The 13,385-nt window shown below is 48.9% G+C and overlaps 4 protein-coding genes across 4 annotated transcripts; 3 read left to right on the top strand and 1 right to left on the bottom strand.

Moving 5' to 3' along the window:
- The first annotated feature begins 169 nt into the window (after nucleotides 1-169).
- Nucleotides 170-2,433, top strand: F4817DRAFT_125204 (HET-domain-containing protein). The gene is made up of 4 exons (XM_049297685.1): nucleotides 170-387; nucleotides 476-821; nucleotides 885-1,631; nucleotides 1,689-2,433. Exons 1-4 carry the CDS (start codon nucleotides 259-261, stop codon nucleotides 2,261-2,263), a joined length of 1,797 nt encoding a protein of 598 aa, XP_049158318.1. The 5' UTR covers nucleotides 170-258; the 3' UTR covers nucleotides 2,264-2,433.
- Nucleotides 2,434-2,594: 161 nt separating this feature from the next.
- Nucleotides 2,595-5,943, bottom strand: F4817DRAFT_339639 (ER-golgi trafficking TRAPP I complex 85 kDa subunit-domain-containing protein). Its single transcript, XM_049303568.1, is given in 2 exon segments — nucleotides 2,595-5,573; nucleotides 5,586-5,943. 1 exon segment carries the CDS (start codon nucleotides 5,265-5,267, stop codon nucleotides 2,934-2,936), a length of 2,334 nt encoding a protein of 777 aa, XP_049158317.1. The 5' UTR covers nucleotides 5,268-5,573; nucleotides 5,586-5,943; the 3' UTR covers nucleotides 2,595-2,933.
- Nucleotides 5,944-8,382: 2,439 nt separating this feature from the next.
- Nucleotides 8,383-11,358, top strand: F4817DRAFT_359188 (carbohydrate esterase family 4 protein; the record flags this gene model as incomplete). The annotated part of the gene is made up of 2 exons (XM_049306125.1): nucleotides 8,383-8,794; nucleotides 8,849-11,358. The coding sequence occupies 2 exons, from the start codon at nucleotides 8,383-8,385 to the stop codon at nucleotides 11,356-11,358; spliced, it is 2,922 nt and encodes a 973-aa protein (XP_049158316.1).
- Nucleotides 11,359-11,888: 530 nt separating this feature from the next.
- F4817DRAFT_339618 (catalase related protein) lies at nucleotides 11,889-13,191 on the top strand. The gene is made up of 2 exons (XM_049303567.1): nucleotides 11,889-12,155; nucleotides 12,214-13,191. Exons 1-2 carry the CDS (start codon nucleotides 12,059-12,061, stop codon nucleotides 13,041-13,043), a joined length of 927 nt encoding a protein of 308 aa, XP_049158315.1. The 5' UTR covers nucleotides 11,889-12,058; the 3' UTR covers nucleotides 13,044-13,191.
- Nucleotides 13,192-13,385: the final 194 nt, after the last annotated feature.

Below are 13,385 nucleotides of genomic sequence, written 5' to 3'. Positions count from 1 at the left end.
AATTAAGTTACTATAGCCTCAATTCAACCCCATCCACCATGCATATTCTATCGGGGCCAATTAAGTCTACCTCTAACAAGGCTGCGCCTCGTACCTAACTGATCTTCAATTCGGGTCGCTACTACGCTGCTGAGTTGTTGATGGGGAAGTTAAGTATAGCCTCGTTCAAGTTTCGCTACCTTAGGAGGTACATAACCTCCTTTCCAGGCATCTAACCCTTCTTTCACTTCAACTCTAGGATTCATCCTAATACTCATAATGCGGCTCTTAAACACTACATCATTTCACTTAGAAGAGTTCATAGGCGAATTCAAACCTCCATATGCAATTCTCTCCCATACTTGGGGTGACGGAGAAGTTCTCTTCCAAGATGTAGAAAATCACCAGGTAGGTTTAAGGTCTACATATAACCCCTATATCTCGCTGACAACGTACATTCCTAATTCTCTATTCACTGACTCGGCTTGACATCTAGGATTCGATATGGAAACAGAAACGAGGATTCAAAAAGGTCGAGGACAGCTGTTACCGGGCTAAGCTAGATGGATATAAATACATTTGGATCGATACGTGCTGTATAGATAAGAGCAGCAGTGCCGAGCTTTCCGAATCTATAAACTCTATGTTTGCGTGGTATGAGTCTGCGAGTGTTTGTTACGCATTTCTAGAAGATATTCGAGACCTGGCCGACTTTCCCATAAGCCGCTGGCTTACCCGTGGATGGACGTTGCAAGAGCTAATTGCTCCACATGATGTTCGTTTCTACAACAAGTACTGGGAGCTACTAGGTGACCGTTATACACTTTCTCCTCAAATCGCAGGTTAGCATTCATCCTTGGTCTAAATTTGGTATTTTCCTAACTACTTGCTTACCTATGTATTAGAACGAACTGGCATTGATATGGATATCCTGACATTAAATCATACCGTTAACAATAAGCCCTGGAAGGAACACGTGAAAGATGATTATTCGCGTCGATGCAAAAGTTGTGACGTTGAAATTGATTCCGTTAGTAGTATATTCGGAAATTACTGTGTAGCACAGAAAATGAGATGGGCTTCCTCAAGACAAACGACTCGAGCGGAAGATATGGCATACTGCCTACTCGGGATCTTCGATGTTCATATGGCCCTAATATACGGGGAGGGCATAAGGGAGGCCTTTCGCCGACTACAGGAGGAAATCCTCAAGCGGTCGGATGACCAGTCCATATTAGCTTGGTGCGCCCCTTATGATACTACTGACACGGCAGACAACAACATCTTGGCAACCGCCCCGTCGCAATTCCACCTAAGCGATTTCTATGTTAGGCCAATATGGCCACCTTATCGAGTACCAAGCCCCAAAATGGAAATGGCACCAACTGGATTGTCTTTAACGGTAATTTTATACCCTGCCCCTCCCGGATTTGAGCAGAGACATAGAGACCTATGGCTCGCAGTCCTAGACTGCGTCATGGGATACGATTTAAGTTCTAGACCTGCTCTCCCCTTGGTGAAATTACATATAGGTAAAAATATGTTCTACCGACTTTTCACGCACACCATCTACAGTCTCGAACTATCTGGTAGCATGATAGCTATTACCCCCGGGAAAGGTAGTGATGGGAAACATAGACTCTTCAAGAAAGGTAGGGAATAATACGTCTCTATGCGTTCCCAGTCCGCTGACCACTGACCACTTTCAGGTACTATCGGCGTTAAAAAGCCCTCGGTAGAGAAGATCAATATTGTGCCTCCGTACCTTTTGGGAAATAACTCCCTCAGCAACACGCACCTCAGGCTGTCAAGGATCTCGCAAGTCAATCAATACAACATGGACGGCTTCCAATACAGTATCATAGACTCAGAACCGCAATGGATTGATGCTCGACACCGGACTTTACCAGGCGCAGTCTTCTACGTGGTAGCTTTCCAAAATAAATCGTCGGCCTTTTTCCTAATCTGGAGCAATTGGGATAAACTCGTATGCAATGTACTATCTCCGCTTGACATATTCCTCTACGTTAAGGACAACCACAAAAAATATGCATTCGGCGAAATTACCAGATGTACAGTCGTGGACATTATAACGGCCCTAAAGGGCCAGGAGTCTATCCGAAATTACATTATGCATTATTTTCTAATAAATAAGCGCAACGACGATTTAAAGGTAATAGACGGGTCCGACTCGCATCGGTTTCAAGTTTCGGCCAACATTGCACGAGCCTCTTTCCTGGGTACCGACGTTATTGAAGTCGAAGTGAGCATAAAGAGGCTCTAGGAAGAGAATATAGAGGAAGCCTTGGGTATTGGTATCAGCTGGCGAGAAACTGCCCATATAGGTACCTGCCCCGTATCTATAAAGATGAGGAATACCGTAGGATAGGGATATTGGCTTTCTTTGTATAAATTCGAACTTGATCTAAGCCGTTGATTTAGTGCTAACTATACTCATACAATTCATTGTAGGCAGGTAAATTCGTAGCCTAGAACATGCTGACATATACCATAGTTAGTAAATCTGTAGATATTAAGTCAGTAAACCAACTATCCAAGAACCAGATAAGATATCTAGGAAGAAAAGTACTTTTAATATGCATAGACATAGGCTTCCATAGGTATCTACCTGTTTCGAGTGCGGGATAACGAAGTTGTTTCCTTACCTTCTTGCTCCATGTGATAAATCCATCAAATCTACAAATGCCCAAGTCTACAGCACAATATCCCTCCTATCTTATATTCACAACACGCCCTCACGAAACAAGTCAAAACGAAAAAGCATTCATCAAACTCAAAAAGGGACCTTTAAACAAGACCCCTTATTTCATTACAACAAAAGTAATCATTCCCCTAATTACCCTCATACAAATAAATAGCTATATCAATAACCTTCAAGAACCCCCTTCCCCTAACATATACCGCGCCGTCCCCCCGTCTAACCACCTAGGTACCTAACCAAAATCGTCCTTAGCCTCGCCTGTATCCTGTTCTTCGGACGCGTCAAGCTGCGCTTTCAGCGGCGCCGTCTCCAAGCCCGCCCCGGCCGCGCCCCCGGGAAGTCCTAGCGTACTAATGCGCCTCCCCCTCATATTTAGGGCCTCGCTTTCCTCGTCCACGACATCGCTCTCGTCACCACTATCTGCATCGTCACCCTGGTCATCTGATTCGAGATTGTCGTTAAGCTGCTTTCCAATGCCGAGCAGGAACGCGCTGGCATAATTGAACTTATCAATGCCGTTTCCGCTCGGGAGGTCCGAGTATGTCTTGCGCGCCTCGTTGAGACATCGTTGCGCCTGGATGTATTTCGACTGCACCAGCCATGCCTCAGCGCCAAGCGCACTCCACAGCGCCGACTTCCTCCGCCTGCCACCCCAGAGATGTGTCCCCATGCCCTGCTTAGATGCATAACAAACCGCCAGTCGTTCCTTGATCAGCGCGTCTCCTACGGGGCCTAATATCTTACTCTCTAATAGGCGAATCCCCCATTTCGCGGCACTATCAATATTAGAACCACCGCGTAGGCGTAAGAGCTCCAGGCCAAGAGCGAGACATCGTAGCGCGCCGTATGGTGCGCTGCAACGTGTGATATACGAATAACAGGCTGCTTCAAATGCCGTGTCTATTGTTTCCGCTCTTGATCTGGCCGATAGGTTTTGAGGCATGATGAGGAGACTAATAGCAGACATTTCGCTTGCCGCCGCGTGATATTTCCATGCTTTATCATTATTGAAGTCAGTACGGAGAAGCTCGTATGTGGAATGGGCTAGCTTCCAGTCTCGTAGCATAAAGGCATAGTCGGCCAACTTCCGCATTATGGCTTCAGCGGCGTCTTGGCGATAGAATCCGAGTGAATCATAATTACTCCCCGAGCTCTGACCCAAGACTGATGACCTAGGATTGTTTCCAAAACCCCATCGTTTGGTCAAGCCAACAAACCGGCCTGCAAGTCCCCTTCGGCGCGAGGCTACTTGGTCATTCCATACAGACACGTGACGCTCCATCGTAGGTATTATAGATTGCGTAACCATTTCGCGGATAAAGGTGCGGATTGCAGTTGCATCTGACTCAAATATGTACCTCGTTGGATCTTCAAAGTCCTCCTGGTCTTCGCTCCTTCGAAGGTCGGCTAATTCTTCTGCAGCCGACATCCACTCGCTCCGGGGAAGTGGTATGCTGTCATCGTCGGTAGCAGCACTTTGCGTTCCCCTTATCCGAAGCAAATGGCAGTGGAGGCCGAGACTGCGCTTCATCTGATCAAAAAGTGACATAGATCTCGTTATATCATCCCTCTCTTCCTCGTGGACAAGGACGTAGTAACGTAAAAACTCAGCATCAACCCAGTTGGGTAAACGTCTGTCACCCGTGCTAGACTCGGTGTATAACCGTCTGAGAGTTTCGATTGGAGTCGGATTCCGGGAGCTTATTGCGATGACACAAGCAACCGGATGCGCGAATGTTTCGTGCGGTACCAGGGGCAGGCCCGAGAGCAATCTACGTAAATATAAAGCGTAATACGGTGAGGCTACGTCGATATCTAGACCGTTATTGGTAGGGCTCTGAGGTAAGCTAAAGAATGATTCTTCGGCATAACTTAGGTGGCGATCCACGACGGCCTCGACATCCGGGATCGTGATCCCTTGTCCCCTCCCGGGGCCGCTGGACTTCTCCGAGGCTCCATTTGTTCTCGGGGCTGACGCAGGTCTTAAACCGGTTGTCACGGGTTCCGGATGCACAATACCCTCTCCAAACCGGACAAAGTGTATTGAGTAGTCTTCGTATGTCCTACTCGACCCGTTGCTATCCCGTATTATAACTTTTCCTTGGACGCGCTCTCCGAAGGGTCTAAGCAGTTCCCACAGACCGCGGTTAAACCCCTTCTCTTTTAACAAGACATCGGTATCTTCGGAGGTATATACCGCGACATGCGGTACGAATGCCCCAAGAATGAGGTTGAGCGGATCGCCCGGGCTGTCCCCTGCGCCAGAAGCGAGTGCGAGGCCGTTATTCGGAGCTGCGCCAAATATAGAACCGGCGGCTATTCGCGACGGTGGGCGACCGACAGGCGACTGGGAGCGAGAAGCGGGTGGCGATAGAGTAGATGCGTAGAGAGAGGCAGCGGAGGGATGAGACCGTCGGTAAGGGAGGCTGAATTCGGAGCGGAAGAGAGATGGCGAGACATCGTTAAGAGTATGGCGGGCTTTCTGAACCCTCGAGATGGAGGCGGCTACGGGGGATGCAGGGAGTGATCCACTCCCATCCTGTGAATCATAGTCGGAAGGCGGCATCAAGCCGGACAGGTATGCCTACGGTACTCTGGCCCTCGAAACGACTCGACCGCTGAGTGTCGCATCTGTATATGACGATCTAGGACGGATGTAAGAAGGACGGCGGTTGTGGATATTGTAGAGCGGTGAGATGTCTGCAGCGCTGCGACGTGATACGGTTTGTTATAATTTCATAGGGGTTAGACAAGCAAATCCTGTGTTCCGAATTGCGCATCTGGGTTCGACATTGGCGATGTCAAGTTTCCCATTCAACATTCAATTAAACAAAATTGGGTACAACGGAGTCAGCCAGAAAGTCAGCCAGAAAGTCAGCCAGAATTAACGTCCCGGCCTGGGTATCCGTTATCCGATAGCAGAGCCACAATTTACCCCAGCAGCCCCAGTCAAGTCAAGCAGTAATTGAGGCTGATGCAAACTTAAAATGCGGGTCACAGAACATCGAAGTCCAACCTTCCAATCCTTTAAAACTTGTACAATCATAATTGTTAAAAGTTGGAAGATATTAAAAAGAAGTCTTTGTGCTTTATACGTCTTTAAAATTTTAGCAAATTTAGCCTAGTTTCGATTAAAATTAGTAACCAACTCGACCGACCGAGTGACTTCCAATGGCTATTATAGAAGCGACAAGTAAAGCCACACTTCCATAAGTCTTGGAGATATTTCAACATGGATAAGGTGACGTAAGGAGTCATTAGAGATATCCCATTGAAACATTTTTTCGGTGCATTTGAATTCGACAAGTTATACAATTGCGAGCCGGACACAATTAGACTAACCCACAAATGCGCACTACGATAGTTCTAAGTTTACCTTGCCATGCTATTCGTATAGGTACACCTTGATGTTTATATTCTAATCGTGCTTACACATTTAAGCCACTGTTGCTATTATACACGTCTCTTAGACACGCACGGCATATATAAATCATCATTTAATTGGCAACACTGAAGTCGAGACCATTCTTTACGAAGATTAAAATCAACGTATCCTCCATAAATACATCAATTCACCCAACAGAATAGCAAAGCGCGATTGCTTCCATTCGGTGTTACGTGAGATGGGACGTTGCATCTGTCCAGCAGAAGGCAACTCAGCGAATGCGCCTTACGCGCCCATCCAGCTTCCACGCACTTTTGACAATAGCACCTTTACCTGCTACCGGCTGAGATTCATTCACCCGTAATTTACCGGTAGCTTCCCTAGTCTTTCTGTCCCTAGCCTTACTACGTTCCTAGTTGCAGTAGATCCGGCAGTTGGACGTTTGATATTGCTGCGTACCTGTCTATTCACTAAGCAAAGACATTTGCATATTTCGCTTACTGCCTTACCACGGGTCTACAGGTTAGATTAAACTATTGGGCTGTTGAAGAAAGGTAGTTATGTGAGAGGTTTGATCGAATTAATTTTCAGCTACAGCGATGTAATAAGTGGAAGGCGAACCTAAACCTCGGAACTTGTTAGTTCAATAATGATTAACAGAGGTAAAAATATATAATCAATTCAACATGCATTACTTTAATGTAGGAGCCATATCCAACTTGAGAGACCTAACAGGTAACTATTTCCAAGTTGACTCCCTAGCCAGTACATGAGGAAGCTGATTGGCTGATACTGTACTAGTTGGCCGAAAACGGTAATCATTGATATTTGGTAGCGCGATGATTACTTACATGACACTTTAAACAAAATAGAGCTCTTGTTAGCAAAGGAAGCTTTTTAAAAAGGAGGCTTGTTAAAAAGGGGAAATAACATGACTCAGATAACAATCGAGATCTAGGTAAAGCTCGGACGAGATCGTAAGAGATCTAGACCCAATCTCATGCTGTAAGCTGCCGGTCATGAATTTGGCCACACATATCAAGTACCTAACAACAAAGGGACAGAAAAGAATATTGCCATCGAGAACACAACTGGATTAGAGATGGTCTGATAAAAAGGGAATTCCAATGTGTAATATAAACCTCAAACAACGTGTTTGCGACTTTTGCCAAGGCGGCTGAACATGCAATAGGATAAATTGGCAATACTGGCCGCAGTAGGGCTCGCGTTTACTGTCTGCAGTGTTACCCTACATTTCTGCCCGTCTGCCGTCTTACACCTTTTAACATGACAAGCTCTGCTCGTAAGCGAACCGACCCGCCCAGGCACCGCACACACATATACACACCCACACAGAAATGCCGTATATGTTCTAACCCCCCTGCTGCATATGTGCCGACCGATTCGCGATAGTCGAGCCATCTTCCCTCATACGTGTATATTGAGCTGACGAGGCCTCGTCCGCTTGGTCCACCGTCGATGCTCCCGGCTGGAAGCGTCTCTAGCGCGAACTCGAATGCTGACCGGCGGCAGCGTGCTAGCCCTAGCGGTTGGCTGGCTAGCTACAAGATGCTTTCTAATGTCCTATGCCGGCGCTATGGACGCCATTCTATTTATTCTCCTCTTGGCATTTTGCCGACCGGCTTATTGTATGCATCCGTACTCAGCTAGGCTCATTATTGAATGCAAGCCACCTCGTATATCTCGCAGGATTACAGTTGGTATCATGACAAGTCGAATGACTTTATAGGGGTCGGAGTTGAGGTCTGATGTTATGTGTAAGTTTACCTCAGGAAGAAAGCTTCTAGCTACAACATTAATGTGCATCTGTAGTGTAGCAACAATGATAGATGGTACCCCCTGGAGCTATGTAGCGAGCCCAGATCTGGCATTTTGACAGAAAAAGAAGAAGGGGAAATCTCTTCAAAGCCTCCAACATGCCGATCCGGGTATTCCACCAGTTATAACTGCGGACTCTTATATTAATTTGCTCGTGTTCCTGGCTGCTGTATAACCCATCAGATCGAGACTGTGGAGAACCCTGTCTGGGACATGCAGATTCGCAATCTTGGGTTCAGCCAATATTGCTTGAGAACAGAGCTCATTTAGCCATTCCAATGCACCCTTACGATCCAATCCACATGTAACCTTGGATCTTGTCTACTGGAAAGAGAAAAATTCTCCTGTTAAGCGAGGATGACCCCTGATCAGACCTGTCAATATAAGTCTGGGTCATGCTGCTAGACGACCTGAATCTTGGACGATCGTCCAGCCTTGAGCCATCCAGGGACTCATCATGAGGTTCACTAAGGTTATTGGCGACATCACCGCCGCCTTGCTCGTGAGCGGCGTATCGGGTGCTAGACTGCCCAAGAGACAGGATGCTCCTCCCATCTCCTCCGAGACACCTGCTCCTCCCGCTCCTCCCGCGTCAACCGAAACACCGGTCCCACCACCACCACCTGCTTCTACGGAGGCTCCTACTCCCCCAGAGACCTTAACGCCGGTCCCTGCGCCGACTTCTTCCGAAGCTCCCGCACCACCCCCACCGTCTTCCACCGAGGCCCCGGCACCGCCTAGCTCGGCCCCGGCGCCTTCAACTTCTTCGGCACCTCCGGCCCCGGTCGAGACGTGCGCGGCGCATTTGCTGGTAGACGATTTCTCTCAATGGGAGACTGGCGAGAACTCCCTGCAGGGAGCTACGAGCGGTAAGATTGTTCTCTAACGATTTTCACAGGGCTAAGTGCTGAACCCCTGAACAGATGACCAGACCATGAACGCCACCAGCACTGATGGCGGCATCCTAACATTCACACCCAACAACATTGATGTATCGTATATCTACGAGCAGTTTGACTGTTTAGACACCGTGGCGCTCGGATATGACTCCATATCATTTAATATCAAGGGTCCCGAAGCGGCCTCTGTCTCAATTGAGCTACAAACCGTCGCCGAATGCTCCAGCACTGAGTACCAGAGCTCCTACTACACCCTCGACGGCCTTGGCGGTTCTCTACAGACAATTAACATTCCGCTGAACAGCTGGGAGGGAGCTGGCCTGGATGGAGTCGTTGGTGTCGTATGGTACGGCTTCTCGGCTGGTTTGACGGGCACCGACAACGTGTGGCAGCTAGACAACGTACAGTTCCTGTGCGCTAGCGTTCCGCCGCCCGAGGACCCCGAACCACCTGTAGTCACACCAGTGCCTACTACAGACCCTACTGAGCCCGAGCCGCCAGCCACCGTCACGACCACTATCTTCGTGACTCTGCCCGGCGGTGACGTTACTACAACGACGGAGACCACTACGGGGAGCTGGAGCACGCCCGGCAAACCAACGACCACGGGGCGAGCAACTACCACGAAGCGCCCAGGGTTGCCTACTACTACTACCCGTCCTATCTGGCCGACCGAGCCTCCACGGTGGGACGACAACCCATGGGATGACCCGTGGGGAGGCTGGTCCGATAGCCAAGCTGTGCCACAGCAAGTCACCGCCACCGCTGTCGCCGTCCCTACACCGGTAGCAGAGGCAGCGGTAGAGGTCCAGCAGATCGTAGCTCGCGAAGAAGCTGCTCAGTGCGACCATCTTCTCGTTGACGACTTTATATCCCAATCTCGCTTGACCTTTCTCTACTACAACGCCTTGCTGAAGTCGAGTAGCGACGACGGTACTATGAAGTCCGTCGTGGTCAAGAACAACAGGGCGACTTTCACACCCGTGGATACTGACTCGTACTGGTACACCCAGCTCGGCTGCATCGATGCGGAACAATACGGAGGAATCTCGCTTCGCATCTCAGCTGCTGCTGGCACAACCCTCGACGTCCAGCTTTCTTCGACAAAAGGCCAGTGTGGCACCGAGAACGCCGACGATGTCGTCGTGACGTCAAAACAGCTCGGCTGGACTTTCAACGGAAAGGAGCAGCTATACTCTATCCCCTTCTCCAAGTTTAAGGGACTTGATCTGACCAAGTTTGAAACAATCTTCATTTCTAACTTGAACAAACCTGTTACCTTTGGGCCCTTGGCTTTGTACTGCGGAAACGAGGTTGTCGAATATGTCCCCCCTGCGGTTATCGAACCATCCAACCCTACCGAAACGGTGCCAGCGCCTCCAAGCAAAGCTACTAACCTCGTGATCGACAAGTTTGCCAACTCGGAAACAAATGCTTTGGAACAATGGCACGGAGCAGACGAGGGGATGACTGTGACTTTCAAGAGAAACACCATGACGCTGCAGACCAACGACTCGGATCTCACGTGGGTTACGCAAGTGTCCGAGACCTGCAAGGACTTGACCGAGTTCGACGGGTCTTACCTCCACGTCGCTTATACCGGAAGCAACCTGTTCACCATTGCCCTCCAGCAGCACAACGAGAAGTGTAACAATGACATCTACCCCTACCCCGAGACCTGGGATTCCCTTGAAGCCTCGCGGTACAGCACCGAGACCGATATCTGGATCCCGCTGAACCACTTCAACGTCGACCGCAAGCGGGCTATCGGCTTCGCATTCAAAGGCTTCTACAGCACCACCGCAACCGTCTTCTCCAAGATCGAGATCGTGAACCAGATTCCCGAGAACTTCCAGGTCCCAGAGAAACTACCCTCCGGTCAGTTCATCTTCGCCTGCAAGCGACCCAACTCCTTCGCATTCGCCATCGACGACGGCGACCCAGTGTTCGCGCAGCAAGTCATGAAGACGATCGACGACGAAGGCATCGCCGTGACATTCTTCACCGTAGGCGCGCCCCTGAGAGACCCAACCACGAATCTAAGCGCCATCTACAACGAGATGGCCTCCAAGGGACACCAGATCGCGCTGCACAGCTACACGCACCCGCCTCTAGAAGGCCTAGCAGACGACGCGTCCATCGACTGGGAATACACGAACGACATCGAAGCGGTCAAAGAAACCTTCAACGGGCTGACGCCCAAGTACTTCCGTCCCCCCTTCGGCACCGAAGGCGCGCGTATGCGACAGCGTCTCGCGGCGCTCATTGAAGACCCGTATATCGTGCAATGGAGCGTGGACGTGGAGGACTGGCTGTGGGCCGAATCCAACACACCGGAAAAGCAGCTCGAGGCGTTCAAGCGGGACGTCGCGGCGGGCGGCGACATCGTCGTCATGCATTACTTGTACAATAGCACCGTTAGCTACCTCAAGGAGTTCATCCAGATCGCCAAGGCCACCGGCAAGCAGCTGATGCGCGTGGACCAGTGCATGATGGATCCGAATGCACCGCCGCTACCGGGCGAGGAAGAATAGGGGGGTGTGGTTGTTACAGGGGTATGATGTATATAAAATTGGCTTATTGCTGTTGTGTGGTTAGTGCTTAATAAAAACACCGTTAGTCTTTGATATGTTCGTATAGGAGTTGAGTTGTGGAGGTTCTGATTCGATGTGATGTAGTGGCCTTAGTAATCGCCCTGGTACATCTCCACTTCATGAAGGAAGCTATCGTCAACGAGTCTCTCTCTTGAAGTACATGGATATAGTGAAATAAGACTTACTCAACACATCTATATTTGATAATAGTAGAAGTATGATAACTTATATTTAATAACATTTCATATAGTAATGTTGATACTATACGACCGTTTAGACTATCTATCATTCAGTATCATCGTGTAGAGTAATTACTAAGTTACATGCTTACATCTTGTACTTAGAGCTGGGGTAGATCTCGATGCAACCACACATATGCATGTAATATACTACACATGGAGGGATGTCGCCATGATGGGAATAATGGTGAACATCCAATGGTAAGTTGTTGATTAATCAGACCCTTCGTAGGGGAGCGGTATATATGAGAACTTTGAGACACGTAGCCTTGAGTTAATATGTCTAAGAGGACATCTTCTTTAATAATTCCTGCTTGACTTAAGAAGCGGGACTAATATTCTAAGTAAAGCTCAAGAAGGTCCTTGTTACGAGTTGTTTACAATGAGTACTCTTTACAATTATGCCTCTCCCGTCCGATGAAAATGTTGTCCAGACCAGCAGTGCCATAGTCAGCACACTACATGGAATCTTTGGACCCCATCCCGGATTTCGACCTGGTATGCTCTATTCATCTAGTGTCTATATGTTGTAAGATGCACTAACAAGACTCCCTAGCCCATGCAAAAGGCGTCCTGCTAAAAGGCACCTTTACTCCCACCCCAGAAGCAAAAACACTCTCAAAAGCACCTCACTTCAACAACCCTTCAACTCCCATCAGCGCACGCTTCTCCAGCTCTACCGGAATCCCAGAACTCCCAGACACCGATCCCAACGGCAACCCCCGCGGCTTTGCTATCCGCTTCGTACTGGCCGAGACTCCTCGCCGCGTACACACAGACATCATCACCCACTCCGTCGACGGCTTCCCAGGCTCAAACGGCCAAGACGCCCTCGAATTCTTCACAGCAGTTAAAGACGGCTCGATCGGCGAATACCTAGCCTCCCACCTGAAAGCACTAGCTTTCATCCAAGCCCCCAAGCCAACACCAGCCAGTTTCGGCAAAGAAAAGTACTTCGGCGTAAACGCATTTAAGTTCATCGCAGCAGACGGCAAGGAGACATTCATCCGGTACCGCATCGTCCCCTCAGCTGGGGAAGCGTATCTCGACGAAGCCGCGCTAAAAGACAAATCCCCATCTTTCCTCTACGACGGCGTGCCAGAACTCCTTAAATCTGGACCGATCGTGTTCAAGCTCAAAGCACAGATCGCAGAAGACGGGGACGTGACAGACGATAACACCGCAAAGTGGCCGGAAGAACGACGGGTCGTCGAGCTCGGCACGATCGAACTGCAGTCTATAGCGGACGATCAGGCCGCGCAGCAGAAGAGGATAATCTTCGACCCGATCCCGAGGGTTGAAGGCGTCGAGGCTTCGGCCGATCCGCTGCTGGAGGTTCGCGCGGGGATTTATCTTATAAGTGGCCGTGAGAGGCGTGCGGCGTGAAGATAGAAATAGCTAAGTGCTATCTATCTATTTATTGTAGTCGAGTAAAAAAAGTATTCTAGGTTGTTTTTGATAATTTAAGCATCTTAAAAGTCGAGACGTCTCATTCCTACTACTATTATAGCTGCAAATATCAGATCGTATCTTACTTTACATTGTTCCAAAATAAGATTAAAAAAAACTAAAAAACAACTAAAAAAACAAAAAGCATCCCCCCCAAAGCCTAAAAAAGAATTACAAAAAAAGCTCAGCCCCAGGTTCGAATCCCCTCGGATAGGGGCAGGGGATTCGAACCAAGGACCTACGAAAAACCGGCTTCGTTAGGCATCTGCTGTCAAGTCA

The sequence above is a fragment of the Daldinia loculata genome (assembly GCF_022478755.1).
Source record: "Daldinia loculata strain CBS 113971 unplaced genomic scaffold F4817scaffold_29, whole genome shotgun sequence".
Taxonomy (NCBI): Eukaryota; Fungi; Ascomycota; class Sordariomycetes; order Xylariales; family Hypoxylaceae; genus Daldinia; species Daldinia loculata.
This window is presented reverse-complemented; position numbering and strand designations above follow the sequence as displayed.